At 36.8% G+C, this 20,352-nt stretch overlaps 2 protein-coding genes across 4 annotated transcripts in view; both read right to left on the bottom strand.

Annotated features, from left to right (window-relative positions):
- Positions 1 to 222: 222 nt before the first annotated feature.
- six6a (SIX homeobox 6a) lies at positions 223 to 4,173 on the bottom strand. The gene is made up of 2 exons (XM_079854677.1): positions 3,527 to 4,173; positions 223 to 2,593 (listed from the first exon to the last, which is right to left on the bottom strand). The coding sequence occupies exons 1-2, from the start codon at positions 4,096 to 4,098 to the stop codon at positions 2,428 to 2,430; spliced, it is 738 nt and encodes a 245-aa protein (XP_079710803.1). The 5' UTR covers positions 4,099 to 4,173; the 3' UTR covers positions 223 to 2,427.
- Positions 4,160 to 20,352, bottom strand: part of ppm1aa (protein phosphatase, Mg2+/Mn2+ dependent, 1Aa) — a 32,383-nt gene continuing 16,190 nt past the window's right edge. Inside the window, exon 6 of one of the 3 annotated variants that reach the window (XM_079854673.1) lies at positions 4,160 to 4,183. In XM_079854673.1, the coding sequence (XP_079710799.1) occupies positions 4,175 to 4,183 (9 nt within the window). In that variant the 3' untranslated portion in view covers positions 4,160 to 4,174. Of the gene's footprint in view, positions 4,184 to 13,548; positions 15,971 to 20,352 lie in introns of those variants that run through there. The other 2 variants (XM_079854672.1, XM_079854671.1) reach the window with 2 other exon arrangements.

Below are 20,352 nucleotides of genomic sequence, written 5' to 3' on the forward strand. Positions count from 1 at the left end.
TCGACGTTCACTAAGAGGAATTTACAAGACTAATACATTTTAACTAGGCACCCACATATGTGTACATGTACACGTCCTTTTCTAATTGGACCAATTTATAGCCTCTCTAGCATTAGCGTTATTTGATTTTTGAGGCTTGTTTGACCATTTTCTTTCCACTTGCAGAATGACATATGCTATAGAAACGTAAATAACTTACATTTTTTTTTTTTTTTTTTTTTTATGTTCAATCGAAAGTGATATAAAAAAAGGTTTATTGAGTAGTGTATTATTATTGTTATTGTTAGATAGGCTACTTAGATAGACTTCTAGACAGTGAACTCCTCAATTAAACGTCCCAGAACGTCTCACACACAAAGTTTGGATTTCTGTACCTCTGGCAACCCCGGCGGAGAGTTTCCATGCTGAGGTTTGGGGAGGGGAAGGCGGGGTACTTCTTTGTTAGCTCGGCCCTCTCCAACTCGTCATTAGTGCTGATTACCGTTGACCAATTTGACAACCTTATTGACTGCTAAAAAAGACTTTTTCATCGTCCCACCCTGCACTCCCCAGAGCTCAAAAGAAACGGAAATTCTCCACCATTCTGTATCCAGTGTTTAAAATAAAGCCGTGCTCCTTTCCCCTCCCTTGCTTTGGCTCCTATTTTTTTCCTTTTTCTCGGAAGGAACACTTGGTTTGGCCCCGCCGTTGTTCAGACTGAAAGAGGATTGAAAAATACAGCTTGTGCTTTTTATTGGGAGCGTTAATGAATGGCGCGGGTTAAACCCAGGTGCGCGCAGTGAACCCTTCAGGCAGTTGGGAAACAGAGGCGCTGTGTTTTTGCGCCTGCTCCTTCACTCAATTAGCCTACGACATAAACATCTTCAGCAGATTTGAGCACTAACAACAGCGTCGTCGTGCTTTTAAAATAAAATAAAATATTTATAAAACATTTATAAACAGTTATTTTTCATCTAACTATGAATCATTTGGAAGGATATAAATAAAAATTATTTTCCTTTTCTTCTTGTCTATAGCTTCTGGCACTTGACAAAGACAAACCATTCTTTTTGAAAATAAGTAATATTACGAAAACTACGTTAAATTTTTAAGTACAATCAACTTGGATATTTAAGTAATTTCAACTTAAATTAGTACATTAAACTGACTTAAAACGAGTTGAATCTTGTACAGCTTATAAATAAAAGTTGAAAATTGCTTAACTTATTTTGATGAGTTAAAGTAATGTAAAAACATATGTTATAACTTATTGAATATATCAAAACAATTTTTTACAGTATTTTGTTTTGATTATAGCAGTCGAAGAATTAAAATCTGAACAATGCACAAGGCGAATTAACCTATAGATTTAAAGAAATGTACATCCGAACAATGACACAAAGGCGAATGTAGATTTAAAGAAAAATATAGTTATTCTAAAAAAAGTTAGTATATGTAAAACAATCTTGTAAATCACACATTAAATTAAAGCATTTTCAGCAATTCGCAGCAGTGCCAAACTCCTTTGATAAATGAGTTGTATGAAGCTTGCTTGGGCCATATATAGGTTGTATTTAAACAGCAGATCACAGCTCGGGTTGTGTTGACATCCGGGAGAGCGTCGCGGCCTTTCGCTGACCCTGTGCTGTCAGAGCGCATTACACCACGCCAAGCGTTTTAGCCAATTACCGCTCGAGTGTGAGAGAGATTGAGCTCGCAGAGAGGCATTAAATCATGCAACATATTTGATCCCCGTCTGTTCCAAATCTGTTCTGCAGCATGTGACATTCACATTTTAAAATGCATATGTTTACTTTCGGGTTGACACATGGGCCACATTAAAAATAAACATGGAATAACACATATTACATGGTTCAATTAGACTAATTATGTTACTGAACACACTGGAATAAGTGTCGTAAAGAAAATACAGTTGCTAATTTGCGATCGTATTTAATTCAACAGTGATTTTATTTTTTTTAATCATGTTATCATTTTTTAAAATCCACGACGCTCAGCATTACGCACAACAAAAATGATAAAAAAAAGCACACAAATAAAAGGCCTAGGGGCCGATGATATTTTAAATAATCAAATAAACATCGTTTATATATTAAAAAGGACAAGTGGACATTAAAACATTATTCAGTCTTTTCGTGATAAATTAGGCCTACGCACACATACAATAATAGGTTTGGCCCTCCGAAATTGAACATTCTTTTTTCTTTTCTTTTTGTCTTTCAAAAACTCCCTTTACCTGTCTTCTTGAGAAGTAGGCCTACTGCGCATTTTGTTCATCACATCAACGGTTGGAAAATGAAGTTGTGTGACGCTATTTTTCCATCCTTCATTTTAGCCTCTCTTTGGGCCGGTTGCAGGCACTGCATTTTTGTAGTTGTTAGATTGTCTCTTACAGTTCTTCTGTTTGCTCTTTTGAAGCCTGTCACGTTAGATGTCACATTCGCTGTCGCTGGAGGTGATGGAGATGGTGGAGATGGCCGCCTTGCTCGAGAGACTGACTTCTGGGCTTGAGGCGGGACCTAGGCGGTCTACTGTGGTGTCATCGTCCCCCAGCGATCGGACCGAGCCACCGGACAGGACCTGCTGCTGTAGCCTACAGGGGTGAAACCATACAAAATGTCAATGAGGATACGTAGCCACTCGTTGCTTACAGTGGAGTGAAAATGCCTTCAGATCTCTGATGCATATAAGGTTAATCAGTCTTGGATTAAGATTGAATTATTTGAGTGTGGGAAACTACAAAAATCATTTGAGAAGATATGCTCTTAAAGCAATCGAAAATGTTAGAGGTTGTAAGTGCATTTGCATGAACTATCAAAGATTGACTTTTCTCAACGCATTAATACAGCTTCAATACCATACACTGTAAAAAAAAAAAAAATTAAGTATAATCAACTTGGATGTTTAAGTAATTTCAACTTAAATTACATTAAGCTGACTTAAAAAGTGGTTGTATCTTGTATAACTGTAATAAATTGCTTTACTTATTTTGATTAGTTAGCAATGTAAAACATGTTGTCAACTTATTGATCATATAATTTTTACAGTGTATGTTAATTTCAAACAAAGATACAGACAACATATTTTCTTATAGTGCAAAAAAAACTTAAACTAGAAATATATGCAGGATATAAAAACCAACCTTGAATTACCGAATTTAAAACATACTGTCATTTTAACGATTTGATAAAGCGAGGAGGTGAGAATCAGAGCAGATCCGACACATTAGCATCTTCATAACTCTGAGAAAAAATATTTGTATTTGTTATATATATTATGTACTTATTTCTATTGTCATAAACCATTCCGGCATGAAATAGTATCCATTAGCAGGGATGTAATTAGCACATTTTGGTAACGTAAACAAAAGCAGCTTTGCCAACTACTGTCGGTTTTGACATTCATTTTAAGTTAAATTTGAGCTAGAAACTCCAACGAAATCGAATGTTTATTTCTTGGGAATAAAAATAATGACAGTAAAGTAATAATAAAAGCGAATATCCCAGTTCAGAGGAGATCTGTATACCTGTTCTTGGCCGCTGCCGCCCGGTCTCTCTGCCTCCGGTTTTTAAACCAGTTGCCCACTTGTGTGGGTGTGAGTCCAGTCGCCTGCGCCAGCTCTCTTTTTTTGCTCGGGTTCGGGTAAGGGTCCTGCAGGTACCACTCTCTCAACAGATGCCGCGTCCTCTCCTTAAAGCAGTGTGTTTTTTGTTCACCGTCCCATATCGTCCGAGGCAGTGGAAACTTCTTTCGGACGCGGTACTTGTCCACGGGTCCCAACGGACGCCCACGGAGTTTCTCCGCCTCCTGGTAATGCGCCTCAAGCCAGAGCGCCTGCAGCTTCGCGTGTGAGTCCTTGGTGAATTTGTGGTTCTCCAGTATGTTGTAGAGCTCGCGGAAGTTGCCCGCGTGAAAGGCCACGACCGCGCGCGCGCGCAGGACAGACTCGTTCTTCCCGAGGACTTCGCAGGCGGACGGCGCCACCGGGAGTGACCAGAGGAAGCGGCCGAGCCTCTCCACGTCGCCGCTCTCCTCGAGAGTCTCGCAGACCCCCGCGACCTGCTGGGGGCTGAAATTCAAGATGGGCAGCTGGAACATGGAGACTGTAATCTCTCTCTCTTCTTTGGCCCTCCTTTCTGATGTTGCTCCTCGTCTGTATCCCCCGTCTTTTTGTTTAGCCTGTCTGTCAGAAAACGGCAAAAGTTAACAGCCGTGTCACAAAACGAGCTGAGGAGCGATGCCGTGCGGCAGGCTCAAGCAGCCTGGACGGCAAAATCTCTTCTTTGATTGAGTGTGAGCATAAAAAACTGGAAGCAAGGTGTTTTCCGAGGAGGAAAATAAAAGAACATTTAGCCCCTGCTGCCGCTATTCTATTGGAGTTGTCAGATTGGCTGCCTGGTCGCCATGGACACACGTCAATCACTGTCAGGTTTGCCAATCACGCGTGAAGCTGCATTAGATTTCAGCACCACCCAGCGCGCGACAGCGCCTTTCAGTGAAAACGTCATTTTGACCTTTACGTTTGTGCTGCTCAGAGACGCCGAATGTAATGTTGTCGTTTGGTGGAAATCTGGAAGCAACCCCCTCTGAGTTGCTGGGAAAGAGTGTCTGTTAAAATACAGCAGACATTAGAAAGACTTTCTATGAAAAGCATATAGGCTATACAGAATAAAAAATGATTGCTTATTCAAAGTTACACTTTTTACAAAGTATTTGCATGGTTTTCACAGCGAAAACGTGAATGAATAGCTTTTACGAAACGCATAACATTTCTGTTTCCAAGATTTAGAACCTTGGAAAAAGTGTTCAGAATCACACTGTATAGACTTATTAATAAATAAAATGATTTCTCAATCAACTAAAAATGTCATGAAGCACGAAATATAGTCTATCCCAAAACAAGGAATCTCAATTTAAAAATGCACAGAATAAAAAAAAAAAATTAGTTGAGCGTGAGTTGTCAGTATAAGATGTCATCTCTAAAATTACAACATGGTAAGATAATCTCGTTAGGAAGACGACAAAAAAAAAAAAAAAAAAAAACCTGTCAGGGTCATGTTATGCATGAGATACCTATCAATATGAACTGGCACCATGGATAACAGCGTATATTATGCGGCAGGACTAACTCAGAACCCCAAACCGTAACATATAGCCTATAAATATGGGTAAATTCAATTTTCAGTACACATGTCCTCTGATTTCATATCACACTTCGTTTTGTGCTCTCTTAAGATGATAGATGGTTTAGTGTCCGGTCTCATTAAGGCATGCCTCGTTTCAGAGGTAAAGTTAAGTCTGTCGGAAGGGCCAGATATTATTTCACATAACTTCAACCGAAAGTGTTTTTTGCACGTTTTATATTCAGGTATAGGGTTAGGCATGAAATTGTTCGTCTTTTGACATCAGCTCTATAGGGAGCTGTTGTCACGATGCGTCTCGCGCAGGATAATCAGAATGTCCGAAGGATTTTAATAGCTACACCTCAGCAATTAATATAAAATATAGGCTACGCCTACGTGGATGCGTTTAACATGTTGGTGGCAGCTGAATGACCTCAAAAAATCAAATCATATATATATATATATATATATATATATATATATATATATATACATAGACTTTTTTTTGTTAACAGTAGGCTAAACCTATCGCATGTCACCACTTCATTACAAAGCGATTGAAAACAGTCACATCAGAATGACACACTGTCAACAATATAACACGCAAAGATGTCCAGCCTTTTAAATTTAGGCGGGGATCGTCTTGTGTTTGGCAACAGTAAATCGATTATCATAGGCCCGAGCAGGTTAAAACCAAACAATAATGACGTGACAGTTGGCCATAAGAACGAGAGGTAGACACAGTAAGACGATTAAAGCCCCTATTTAATCCATCTCATTACAGTTTTAACGCCGACCAGTAAAATAACCTAAAACAAAGGATTTGCGAGTCGCCTAAGTAGGCTAGGCTATATGAGCCATTCTTTAGGACTAAAGAATGGCTCATATAGGCTAGCCTGCCTTCTTAGGCGACTCGCAAATCCTTTGTTTTAGGTTATTTTACTGTTTTTTTTTCCTGAAAAAGAAACAATACCAATGGGCCAGAAGCAGTGCTGTTCTGTAAATTTTCATACAGTAGGCTATAAGACATAGGCTACTGTAACCTAAACAATTAAGGAATATTTTTTTCTACTAAGTCACAGTAAATTAATGGAGGGGGGGGGGGGGGGGGCGCTAAGTTAAATAGACTAATCCATTAGGCTACTCTTAAAGTCATTTCATATTCAGTAAAATTGTTTTTAAACAACTACTGGCCCTACTTAAAAACAAAACGAGACACTTGGTATTTATCGCGCAAATAAATTGAAGAGAATCATTCGTTCCGCTTAATCTTTGCTTGTGCTCCGTAACTTCACTGGCGAAATGACACTGCTTCACGTCAAAGCGCGAGCCCGGGATGGAGCGCGCACGAGCTGAATAATACGGATTGCACACATATAATGCCTGACACCGCTATCCCTGAACGACTGAGAGAGAAAGAGAGAGAGAGATAGAGAGAGAGAGAGAGAGAGAGAGAGAGAGAGAGAGAGAGAGAGAGAGAGAGACAGTAAAGATAAGGAGTGACACTCATACAAAGAGTTCTGTTATCTGCTTGTCCTCTGAAACAACACATAAAGACCAACATAAATCAGGCTTCATAACCCATAAAGTATTTCAATTCTTAACCTCCACATTAATAAAGAACATTTTTGAATGTCCCTATAAAAAGTGACATTTTTGCATTTAGCAGATGCTTTAATCCAATGCGACTTTCAAGCTAGGCTGCATTGCATTTAACATATTTGTATCATCATCATTATACATATTGTTCCCTGAGGATCAAACCCATGAACTTGGAGTTGCCATGTTCTAGATACAGGAATATTTAAAAACAGAAATATAGGCTACAACATAAAATATAGATAAACAATATACACATAAACAATACCCGTCTGCGTTATTTTTTCTTCACACAATCCAAAAGTAAAGTTGTTGAATGCCAGTGTGTACAGGCTATTGTAAACTACATGTAGTTTAACCATCAGTGAAAATGTAAGGAAAAATAATAAAAAAAAATAAAAAAACATGAGGCACTTGCCATTGCTGGAACCTTTTGAAGAACCTCTAGGTTTCCTTTAGGGCAGTACTCAGTGGAAAGTACAAAACTGAACGCCTGCAAGAACTCTAAAGACTGTGAACGGTTTCTCCTGTAATCCCATCACAAGAGAAAAACGTAAAAAAAAAATATATATATATAAAATGAAGTTACCTTAATATGCAACAGGCTAGTGCGGCAGTCTGAAGCCACACATGTTGCTATCTTTTCATATACTTTGGCTTAATTAATAAGTGCAACCACGATTTGTTATGCCATTACAGAGTGCATCATTGTCTGTGTCATGGATATAATTTATAAATTGAACCAATGGCAAAAATTATTGCATTTTATAACTGTACCTGAAACAGGCAAAGGCCGTTTGAGCCCATTGCAGCACAGAGCAAAACTCTGTTCCTCATTTAAGAAGTATCGGCTCTGGAGGGATTGGATTACTATTGGATTCAAACACAGATACGACCATTCAAGTGTTTGGGATTAGTACGATTTTAAAATAATTCGAAAATAATTTATCACGGTTTCCACAAAAATATTGAGCAGCATAACCATTTTCAACATTGAATCATAATAAAAAATATTTCTTGAGCATCAAATCAGCATATTAGAATGATTTAAGGATCATGTGACACTGAAGACTGACGTAATGATGCTGAAAATTCAGCTTTGACATCACATGAATAAATTCCATTTTACAAGATATAAAATAGAAAACAGTTATTTTAAGTTGTAATAATTCACAATAGTACTGTTTTTTTACTGTAATGCAACCTTTAGTGAGCATTAGAGAATTCTTTCAAAAACATTGAAAAAATCTTCCCAACAACAAACTGTTATTCTGCATACCAGAGGGCTTTAAAAGCATGTTCCTTCTGCCAACCCAGCGGTTCCCTTTAGACAGAGTGCACACACACACATTTGAGAGATGCCATCCGCTTTGTTGTCCTCTCAGCTGGTTGAGGCCGAACGCTGGATGACTCCTATAGAGCAGGGATTTACGTTCTAATTAAGATATCATGTCGGGCAGAGCTGAAGTGGATTGCTAATACTCCACTGGCCCAGATAATAGCAAACGAATGAGAGATTCAATTAAATAAAGTCTTTGCTTGCTTTAGTACATAGACAAACCAGATGAGTTACAGACCTCTGTGAGTGTGTGTGGGCGTGTCTTCATGACAGATCGGTGTCCAGCCATGGCATTGTCCCGTTTGGATGTAATCTGGGATTTGTGGTAACAGAGAAGACCTCTTATCCTATGACCCTTCCGGTTTATCCTGCTCCCTCTCTCTCTGTTATCCAGCAGCAGGACAGGGATAAGCGACATCTATTTCCCAACACAACAGGATCCATCAGACATTCGGGTTATTTCTGTATCATTCAGTTTGTCATATCACTTTTCACAGTTATGCCATCAAATACACTCTGTCGGGTAAATCTGTACCTCTTTTTCTGCTCTCATTTATTTTCTTTTTCTCCAACAAACACACACCCAAAATGAAGACATGAAATCTACACCTCCATGTGTAGTCCGAATGCAAACAAAGTGTCACAAACAGCACGCACCAATTGCTAATGTTACTAACTAATACTGGAATGCCCCATTAGCATTTTGATTTGCATGACATAAATTAAACAGCAACTAAACAACAACCCTTGGCTTTTAAACCCTACAATGTAATATCTAGTCCATCAAAGACACAAATGAGACAGACATTTTTGGTCTACATTAACTGTTACCTAGCAACTAGACACACCACTTACCCCTGATCTGAAAACCACTGCTCAGTCACAACGCTTGTACAACTTATGGTGAGTTATGTGGTCCTCATATATTTTGTGTTTTTCTTTTTCAATCACAATGGACTAAATTCAATGATTTGATGAAGTTAATCTCCCAACAATACATTTATGAAGAATTTGCTTATAATCACACCACACATTGCCATAAAATCTGAAAAAAGAGGGACAAAGAAACAGCTAATTGTCAGAGCATCATTTAAAACCGAGTGCCTGTGATGACAGAAGAGGGAAGATGTCATTTTAATGTCATCTTTATATACCTTTGTTGAAGAGCCCTACAAAAACAAACTGTTTTACTGTAATCCTGATGAACTTCAGATAGCCTGCTGAGTCTGTTCAGTCTGATATGAAGATTATGTCAATCACTACTCTGTGTATATAGGCCTATAAAGCATCAGGGAGATGCTACGCTCTCCGAAAAAATGGTACAAAAGCAGTCACTGGGACTGTACCCTTTAAAAAGGTTCAAATTTGTACCATTTAGGTAGCCTATAATACACATTTGGTACCAATATGTACCTCTGAGGTACTACCTTAAAAAGGGTATAGACCTTATTCAGAGCAGCACCATGACAGATCTGGAAGCAAGGCTGTGAGGGATAGACTTGCCGTGTTTTCAATGACATCCGCTGTATAAAGCTCCCAGATCACTTTTAATTTTACAGCTCATGTTGTCTAAATGTTGTTGAAATTTCTTGGAAAGACATTTTTGCTGTTTCGTCAGCAGAACAATCCAAAAACAGATTAAATAACAGTACAACCCACTGAAGTGATGCATGTCTGTCCCTCACAGCCTCGCTTTCATTCCTGTTAATAATCAAAGATGGCGCTGCTGTGAACAAGCTCTATAGCCTACTATAGCGCCCCATAGTAGGCTATAGTAGGTGTCACCTTTTGTACCTTTTTTTTTTTTAGTCTGTCAATATGCGGGGAAAGACATTTGAATGCGTGCTCTCTTTTCACTTTCACTTTCGAATTTGCAATCACGCGTACTCTGTGTATGGGGAGCTTGATTTTACAAGATATTTGTCAATGACGCTCAGGATCTGTTGTGCAACAAATCCTCTGCCACCCTCCAGTCAGTCATCTCTCACATCGTGACATAACAAGTGAAATTGGTCTTTTGCTGTGCAGGAAATCCTGCAAAAAGGATTTTTACTAAACGGGATTAAAATCTGAAGAACAAAACAGAGGTTCAAAGATGCTTCATTCTGGTTTTGGGTAACTGCAACTGACTGTTGTTTCTCTCAGTTTTTCCCCCACTGAAAACCGACTGATTAATGTAAAGAACTTTAATTAATGCTAAGTCACTTTTTTTTTCTCAAAATTGAAGAGGAAACCTCCTGAAGGGGCAGGAGATTAAGCGAGAACAGAACTCTTCAGCTCACATCTCTATGTCTTTAGCATTTAAAGACCATCTGATGCATGATACAAAACTAGAAAGCACTTTCTTGATATTTCAAGCTCCAATGTTTAGTCTATATTCATTTTCTGATATTTTTTCAGATGTCTTCTGTTCAGAGACTGCTACAACATTTTAATATATACTGTAAAAAATCTGTAGTTTTTACAAAAAAGTGGCAGAATAATTCAGTAAAAATTTTCATATATTTACAGAGTCTGTAAATTTTAGTTTAAAACTGCAATTTACAACTACAAGAAAGACCAACAGCATACAGACATAACCATAATAACACTGGAGTTAAAGCCACATGATAAATCTAAATTCATCACAAGTAGCTTTTCCACAGGCTGAGGTAAATAATATTAATATATAGAAGGGCGTAATGTGTCATTCACACAAATACAAAACACCATCATGGCAACAAATAAAAAATGACACTAAAATAATGCGATAAACATTCATTAACAACATAAGATATACATAAAACCCTAATAAAAAAAATAAAAAAAAGAAACAATTAATTCAATTAAAATCCATCAAATGTAAAGTGTCAGGGAATTTTGGGAATGTCAGTTTATGGCTTTCACCGTAAATTATAAGTTGATTTGTTCTTTTTACTTAAAAATGGTACATTTAACAGTATTTTACTGTAAAATTCCGACAATTTTCTATGTATATATACATTAACTTACTGTTAACAAATTTTTACTGTTCAATTTTACAGTATTTTACAGTTAAAATTACAATAAGTTTTACAGTGCATTTTTCCCCCTACACCTGCCAATTACTGTAATAATAATAAGGCAATTATTATTGCCTAAAAAAATAATTATATATATATATATATATATATATATATACACACACATACACACAAAATAAAAAAAATATATAATAAAGGAAATGTAAGTTTAGTTTAAAATGAGAAATAAAGCCACAATAGCATAATAATAATATGAAAAAAGAGAAAAGCGATTACTTTTTTATTATTTTTCTTTACCAAAGAGAGAAATATTTTTGATAGACCCTTCCCTAAATGGCACAAAAAATAAAACGGCTAAATAAAACGGCTAATATTGTTCACCTTTTGACATGGAAAACATTCACACATTGACCAAAACAGATATATTTTCTAAGATGGAAGACAATCCAGGAGCATGCAGACAATTCATTTCTCTAAAATCTCTAAAATCAAGGATTTTTATTAAACAGGGCAAAATAAAAGTCAGACATATGGATGTCTAACGCTGTTGTGCTTTTCAGAGATATAAATAATCTCTGCCTCTTCTGATAGTGGATGAACAGACTTTTCAGCTGTTGAATGAGCTCAGCTACACAGCTTACAGACAGACAGCAGCAATGTGTGTGTGCGTGAGGATGACAAGGTCAGCCGTGTGTGTGTGTGTGTGTGTGTGTCAGTAGGATGTTTGCGGCTAGGCGTGATCTCTCTACTTGGGGCTTATGTCAAATGCCAAACTGACACTTTTGATTTTCATGACAAAGATCGGGAAACTGCATGTTTGTGTGTTGGAGAGCGTTACAGATTTAAGGCAGATCATTCACTGGCCATTGGTGACAGGTATGTGTCCAAGTTGTGTGTGTTATTGAGCTAAAGGAGAAGAGACATTGAGAAACAGGTCATATCTCTAAAGAAACTATTTCCATGTGTATGTGTGTGGCGTCTGATGCTGTGATTCTGACAGCAAGTGACAGCAGAGACTCATCTCACTTTGACTCCCAGCAGACACACACACACACACACACAGTAGTGAGTAAATGTGGTGTGTGGCTACACTAGGTCTTCTGATTGTCTGCCGTCTGTCCTCTGAGAGTTGTGCTGTGATACTCATGCAGAGAGTGACTCATAAACCTGAGATCAAGCCTTAAGCAGTGCAGCAAGAGAACAATGTACTAGTTCTATCTTTTCTCTGTCTCACTCTCAGCATCTCTTCTGTTAAAGAGAGGGGTGGTCTTTAGTGGAGTGAATTTGTCCAAGACAATTTATCCTCGTAAAGAAATACAACTTAATCCCTTTAGCCAATCCGCTAAAAAGACAAAGCCATCTGTTATAGCCAGGGTTGTTTTTAAATTTCAGCAATCACTTAAAGGGAAAGTTCACCCAAAAAAGAAAATTCTGTCATCATTTACTCACCCTCAAGTTGTTCCAAACCTGTACGAGTTTCTTTCTTCTGTTGAGCACAAAAGAAGATATTTTAAAGAATGTTGGTAACCAGAAAGTTGATGGTAGCTATTGACTTCCATAGTAGGAAAAAGAAAATACTATGGAAGTTTTCATCCATCATTTCCCTCTGATTTTAGGGATAAGTTAAGGGTAAGTTTAGGTTTAAGTGTAGCGATATGGTTATGATCAAATTTTTGGACAGGAATGTTCGAAGGAACATGTTAACACAGTAACGTGTCTAACTCGGCAAAATCAGGACGTGCTTCTAGCCTATATGTTTTCCTGTGAATCTATTCAAGTCAGTCAAACATTTCAGAAAGATAGACTTAAGCTTTAAAAAAAAACAGGCCCTGATTTGAGCATTTGTCTGTCAGTCACCTAGCAACAAGTCATCACAATTGCACCATCCTGTCGTCCTCTCTATCTGCTCTCCGGCCTGCTGAGAAGGGTTTGTGTGAGTGTGTGTGTGTGTGTGTGTGGAGTGTTTTGGGAGCTGTCGAGTTCATGGTACTCTACTCCCTATTGACCAGGAAGTCCTTTCTCTGAGCAGCACACAATACCAATAGAGACAAAGCAGCCAGGAAAGAGGACAGTCCCTGAAAAACACACACACACAGAGTCTCTCACAATCATACGCACGCTCTCGCTTGAGAGGCATATCCCAAGGAAACACACACATACACACAGCAGACCTCCCCAAAAACACGGGGGCTTCTGCCTTTGTCTGGCAGCCTAATGAAAATGATGTTCTTTTTCTATTTGGAGCTTGTTAAGGCTCACAGACTCTTTCACTTTACTCCCCCACCTGCCCTCCGTACACAGAGGTGAAGGCAAATACTGCAGAACAGATGAGGGCGATTCCTTACGTGTCTGTGTGTGTTCTTGTATATATGGTTTATGAGGACACAAATGTCTAAAATGACATGGGTATTACAACGTAAACATGGTTCCTGTGTTCTCTTAAACCAAATGGCTTAAAAACATACTTAAGGTTTTTTTTGTATTTAAAAAATGCCAAACGTTTTCTGTGATGGGTAGGTTTAGAGTTTACAGTATAAAAAACATTTTGACTATGGAGAGTCCTCATATAGGCTAAAAGTAGGCCTATGTGAGTATGTGTGTGTTACTTTTTCAAAATAAAGCAACAAAAAAGAAAAATATACACACCTCAAGATCAGATGCTGCAAATCAGCCGAGTGTGTTTGAGTTTTCTGAAATCAACAGAGATATGATTGCATGCACATAAACGGACACTTAAAGAGTGTCATCTATGCTTTTAGTTTCACAGACCAAAGAAGATGGAACAAATAGCGTGGATTATTTTGAATAGGCTATATGATTTCAATTCACATCCATCGTATTAAAAAAAATACAACAGCTCTCTCAACGAGTCTCTTGAAGATGCGTGTCCCCTTTCGTTCTGGTGAAAGGACGGAGTATAAATAGCGTAGAGAGATCTTATACAATTCCTCCCTTTACAGGGTCGACGTCTTTGCATTGGAAAGTCAGTGGCCTGTAGCAGAAACATGATTTATCAAAGAAAAAAAAAAGTCCATTTGGACTCTTAGAAACAAGGAAACCGCCTGAGAAGAATGGCAGACTTTCTGTTTCTCCTAACCTTTCTGACTTACATTCACGCTCTTTGCTGCGGCTGCTAACCTTGATCGTGTGCTCCAGAATACGGTTTCATTTTAGATTTGCTGTCATTTTCATCAGTGACCCACGCTGATACATACTGGGGATTGGCAATGAAAGGAATGTTTCTGAGGTGAAGGCCACTCAGTGTAGAAGCAGATCTATAAATGACAGTAAGCAGTTAAAAAAGGCTGTGAAGACATTTCACCAGAGCATGTTTTTTGGATGTTTTTTTTATCCATTACATCAAAATTCCATCTGTTTTGGATCCATAACAAATATTTACTACAGACATTTCTAATATTTCGGAGGCATCTAAACACTCCCATTGGAGAATCATCCTTTATCTTATAGCTCTGCGTTGGTGATAAGATGATTTAACAATTTAAGAGTCAAAAATGGGAAGATTGCGTGAAGTGAATGGAGACTTCGTCATTGCTGTTATTTTGGTATTTCGAGATTTAATACCCTATTACAGGAGTCTACATTCCCGTCATGTTTATGTTGTTTCAGAGATCATGGCTTTACAACCAAGACGGCTTAATTAGAGAGATTAGATCTGAACCTTCGACCTGCTTCTTCAGTGCCAACAACATCAGACAGTGTCACAACCCTAAACTTTATGGTAAAATACATCAGTGTAATCCAAACCACAGGGTAAAATTCATCACATTTGCCCCAAGCTATAGGGAAAAATACATCAGAGCAGCCTAACTTCAGGGTAAAATTCCTCAGTTTCCTAAAACCTAAGAGTACAATTCTGATAAGTTGACTTGCGGGTTCTATTTTGGGATGTATAAAATGATTTAGATAGCCTACTGTTACATCCATCTTGCGCATTTAAAGAAATATTTGTAAGAAATGGTATTTACTTGTGAACTCTTGTTGCTTTATAAGTTGTATACATAATTTGGTTAATATTGTCTAGTTTTTTTAATTAAATAATACTGCCATAAAGCGAGTAAATATAGAAGATTATTATCATGCTTGTCTTTTTGCTGAGACACATTTTCTAAAACAAAGCTGCTCATAACCTTAATTTTTTCAGACAGATTATAAATAAAGGTGTTGCCAACAAAAAAACACAAATAAAGTTAAGTTAACAAACTGATAGAAAAAACAATGAGCAGTGTAATATTTTTATAGTTATAATTAGCAGCAGCTAATAATAATTTATTAATAAAACATAATTTGAATCATCGTCAAAGAGACGCAGAGAAGCGGCTACATTGATGGTGTACATTGAGGTAGATCGCCATCAAAACCATTCATAATCATTTTGACACAAACTTCTATCTGTTTACCACTAGCACTTGATTCTACGGTTAAGCCTGTCAGGCCTGACTGATCTGCTGAAATAAAAATGTTCACCAAAGGAACTTTTTCACAACTGAAATCACAACCTACAGAGACCAACACAGATTATTACTCTACGTGCGGTGAAATTAATATTTTTAACAGACAAATAGAATTACTAAGCAACAAAATGATACGGAACTAAAACATGATTTCTTACCTTAACAACAAATTGGGCTTTCACTCTTCATACTTTAAATACAGAAAGTGCTGTGAATGTGCATGGCTGCTTCACCGGTAATTGCAGGCGGTTGAACTGGGAGCCGTAAATCAACAACCTTCAAGTAGAAAAACGTCCTCATCATAATTGGGCCCCGCTCTATTGTGGGCCGCGGGGGTTTGTCAGACCACCCAAAGAAGCGCTTCCTCCCTCCGGACTTCTGTGGGACAATAGCGGGCCACTCGAACCGGCCACGCACGGGAACCCTAAATGGAGCCTGTCAAGAAACAAGAAGTCTGAAGTCTTTGTCACTTATTAAAATGTTTCAGTAGGATCGTGCCATCCATTTAGAGCGTGTTTTTAAGGTTCTACAAACCATGTTTATAGATTTATATATGGAGCTTTTAATGACTGTACTGGATGGAAAATACAAATAGATAAACATGTAACATTTTTATATTCTGAATTTTGTACCTCTGCTTTCCCAATTTGGTGTTTCTGGAAAAGTTTGAACTTTTTTAAAAGTTTTTTTCCACATAAAAAGAGCAATTAAAAAGGTCAGACTCATACCAAAGTATTCAATTTATTTTGAACAAACGTGATTTTTTAAACAGACTTACAAGCTTGTAAAAGGAATTGATTTTGTAATGCAACTGACTAAAATATAGTTATTTTTCTTAGTGAATAATGAACCTGCTTCTTCATGAATATACTAGAAAAAATTTAAACATACTGAAGGATGTGAGGTGAGTTTTTTTTTTTTTTTTTTCAATAATCTGGCCTCATCAACATTCCAAAGTGAAAAGCAGAAGCACTTTTGTGAATTCCCAGCAAGCAAATTAAATAACCTTTGACTATATGAGAACATTTTCTAAAAATTCACATTTAAAGTTGCTGAATTGAAGGTGAAGGTTCAGCCCCTCTTCTTTGCTCTGTGAATCTTGAGTCACAACCCGTAGTAATTGCTGCCCTGTTCTATTGAATTCAAATTTATAGTATTTGCCTGCTTATTAAATCAAAACAACAGAGCTTTGAGAGACAGCTTCAAAAGACACCTCCAGTACTAAAGGGTATATCTATATTAACAATAAAATTAGGGCAAACAGTGTATCAGGTTTTTAATTAATATACAGTATATGTCCTTCACCTCCACTAAAAACAAAAAGTAAGCTTTCCTGTTTCATTCCTGCATGTGACCGGCTGTGTAAGCTGCATGAACTCCATTCAACCCTGAATGAAGATTACTTTAACTTGGAATAAGACTTTACTAACATATAGGGGATAGTGGGGTAAGCTATAACTCCTCAAAAAAGTGGTCAAGTGATACAAATCCAGAATGACTGAATGGTTTACATTGCAAAAAAATCTATCCACATAAAAGAGAAAAGCATTTACTATAATGTATAATTTCTGAGTCATATTTGACCTCAGTGGTCTATAGCAAAATACTTCTGAAATAAATGTGTTTAAACTTTACTAATTATGGGTCACTGAGACTTAGGATAAGTGATTTATAAACCAGAAATAACTAAAATACATCTTTGACTAGATCAATGAATAAATCTATGGTTTGTACAGTACTTGCTTTTTAGGGAAAACAATGATATGCAAGCTGGTATTGCGTGTCATACATGACATGAATTGCATCATGTTGTTATGGTCATGGATGCAATCTTAACGAAGCTCATATCACTCTGCTGAACAAATTGCCCTAAATCAGCTCTAGAAATCATATAGCAGGTCCTGGAGGGCCAGAGTTTAGTTTTAACCCTGCTCCAACACACATACCTGTAGTTTTCAAATAAGCCTGAAGGACTCGATGAGCTGGATCAGGTGTGTTTACTTAGGGTTGAAGCTAAACTCTGCAGGTCTGTGGCCCTCCAGGAACTGAGTTTTGCACCCATCATAAAGTGTCATATGTCATGACTTCTAAAAAATTGTAGACCAGTGTTATTCACATATTCATAAACTATACCGGAATTTTTTTAATATTCACAATATTTTAAGGTAGCGAATTCTCAAAATATAAAAAATCTATATTTTCAATATTTTGAAATAGTGTTTGTAACATTATTGTATTAATAGTGTATTTGCAGGGTATTTATATTAAGTATATAAATATGTAAAAGTATACAAATACATTTACATATTTATATACTTAATATAAATACCCTGCAATTGTACTTTTAGTATACTAAATTGATATAGTTTAAGTCTGCTAAATTGGAACAACTAATTTTTTTACTTAATGCTCTTTAGTTATCCAGAAATAGTGCTGAAGTTCAATTAAAGATATACTTGATTGTGCTAAAGTACTAATAGTGATATTAAAACACATTTTAGGCTTAATATTAAGAAATATGCATTGTGAAATAAAGAAGCACTCCAAATAAAGTTTAATTATAATATTTATATCAGTAAGTCTCAAGCAATATGTCAGTAAACATGTTAACGGATTTGTAGTATACTAATATGAAATAAATGTATTTTAAATACATTTTGGTATAGATTTTGTTTTTTCACTAAGGTTGGCAGAACTTGGCACATTTGCCAACATTTGGGGAAAATTCTTCATTTATGACCCTGGATCACAAAACCAGTCATAAGTCGCACGGGTATATTTGTGGCAATAGCCAACAATACATTTATGGGTCAAAATGATCGATTTTTCTTTTATGCCAAAAATCATTAGGATATTAAGTAAAGATCATGTTCCATGAAGATATTTTGTACATTTACAACCATAAATATATAAAACATTTATTTTTGTGAGTGAATGCAGCACAAACGCGAACATAAATGGACAACTTTAAAGGCATTTTTCTCAATGTTTCGATTTTTTTGCACTCTCAGATTCCAGATTTTCAAATAGTTGTATCTCGGCCAAATATTATCCTATCCTAACAAACCATACATCAATGGAAAGCTTATTTATTCAACTTCCAGATGATGTATAAATCTCAATTTCAAAAAATTTACCCATGTGACTGGGTTGTGGTCCAGGGTCACATTTAATAGTTTATTCTTATAGGCTAAATTACTCTTACAATTTACCAACATTTATGACATTTTTTTTTTTTTTTAGACCTGTTCAAATTTGCTTTAACATAACTAATTTTATATGCTATAAAACTTACTCTGGCATGGGAACAAAGTTAGAAATTATAATTATTGTAAAGCATAATATCTTACTCATCTTGTCTTGTGAATCTCTTAATCGCAGGAAGCGAAATAAGATGGACCCTTATATGGTCCCATGACAAAAAATATACAGTATGTTAGATCACACTAACACTTTGAGCTCTCTTTCCTTACATGTTTATTACACATAGCAGAAAGGTAGTCAGAAATCCGATTGACATTATAAAAAATATCTTGAGCTAAAAAACATAATAGGATTTTAATCACTATAATTAAATTGTACTTACCCAAGTCAAACTTTCACTTCTGTTAGTTGCTAAGAGCCTTAGTTAGGAAAAAGCATCAGCTAAATGACTAATTAAATAGTCTAATAAACTAGCTTCTTTAAAAGCGAGAAATCTAGCAGGGTTTATTTCATATGCATAATGAGAGAATTATTTTTGCCAATTTGTTAAATAAAAAATACAAGTTATATAGATGATCCTTTTGCCAGCTTATGTTATGAAAAAAAATTCTGCAAGTCCATACAGCAACACTAAGCTGTAATTGTTGCCTTCTCTTCTTATTTTTTACTTCCTTGCGGAGTTATTTTCTGAATTACGTCTTTGTGTCTCCGCTGGCTCAAGAATCGTGCCAGGCAGGATGTCTTCACAGTGCACCATTTACATATTTACCAACAAGCCCTTACTCTCTCTTGTATAATGCCAAATCAACAAGGGTGATGTGCCAAATAACATTTCCCTCTCTTTTTTTTCCTGCCCTCTGCCAATTCCCTTCTTCCAAATGGCACACAGAAGCAGAAGACATCCCACTGTGCAAATGAAAGACAAACTTAAAGCACTATTGTCGCTGGTCAAAGTGGCACCTGTTCAACAAAGAAAAAAAAAAGAGAGCGACAGAGAGGAGAGAGAGGCAGTCTCACAAAAAATCCAGCAATATGTATGAATCAGGCATTATGATTCACATCAAAATCTATAAAAGTTCATTTAATAACACACAGTCTTGACAGGTTTCCTCCTCTCTCATATTCCGTCTTTCCTCTTTGCGAGAGACACTTTCTTACAGCCATCAAGCATCAGACGTCACACTGATCTGCAACTGTGAGCTGATATATGGTGTCTATGTGTGTGTCTGACATAAAATGCCACGATGAGAGAACTTCACACCTAAGGGTGTCAGTAACACAGCACACACAGTGACCTTTACTGAGAACTACATCCTGAGTGTGTGTGTTGTAAAAAACAGAAAATATGCACAGGTGTTACCTTAAGTATCTTTGTATACCTAATATGACTCATAAAACAACATTTGTTGGTGTATGCCAATACAATCAGGATGATTCTGTCATTATAAATAATATTGTGTTTTATTCTTTATTCAGTCATTTTATTAAATATGCATCACCATACAATCTTATCAGCTCTGACAATCTAAAACGAAGAAAACATGCTCATCCTCATGATTCTTGAGACATGGGGCAAAACAGGCGACAAACTGACACTACAAACTGAAAGAAAT

The sequence above is a fragment of the Squalius cephalus genome, assembly GCF_949319135.1.
Source record: "Squalius cephalus genome assembly, chromosome: 21".
In the NCBI taxonomy this organism is placed as follows: Eukaryota; Metazoa; Chordata; class Actinopteri; order Cypriniformes; family Leuciscidae; genus Squalius; species Squalius cephalus.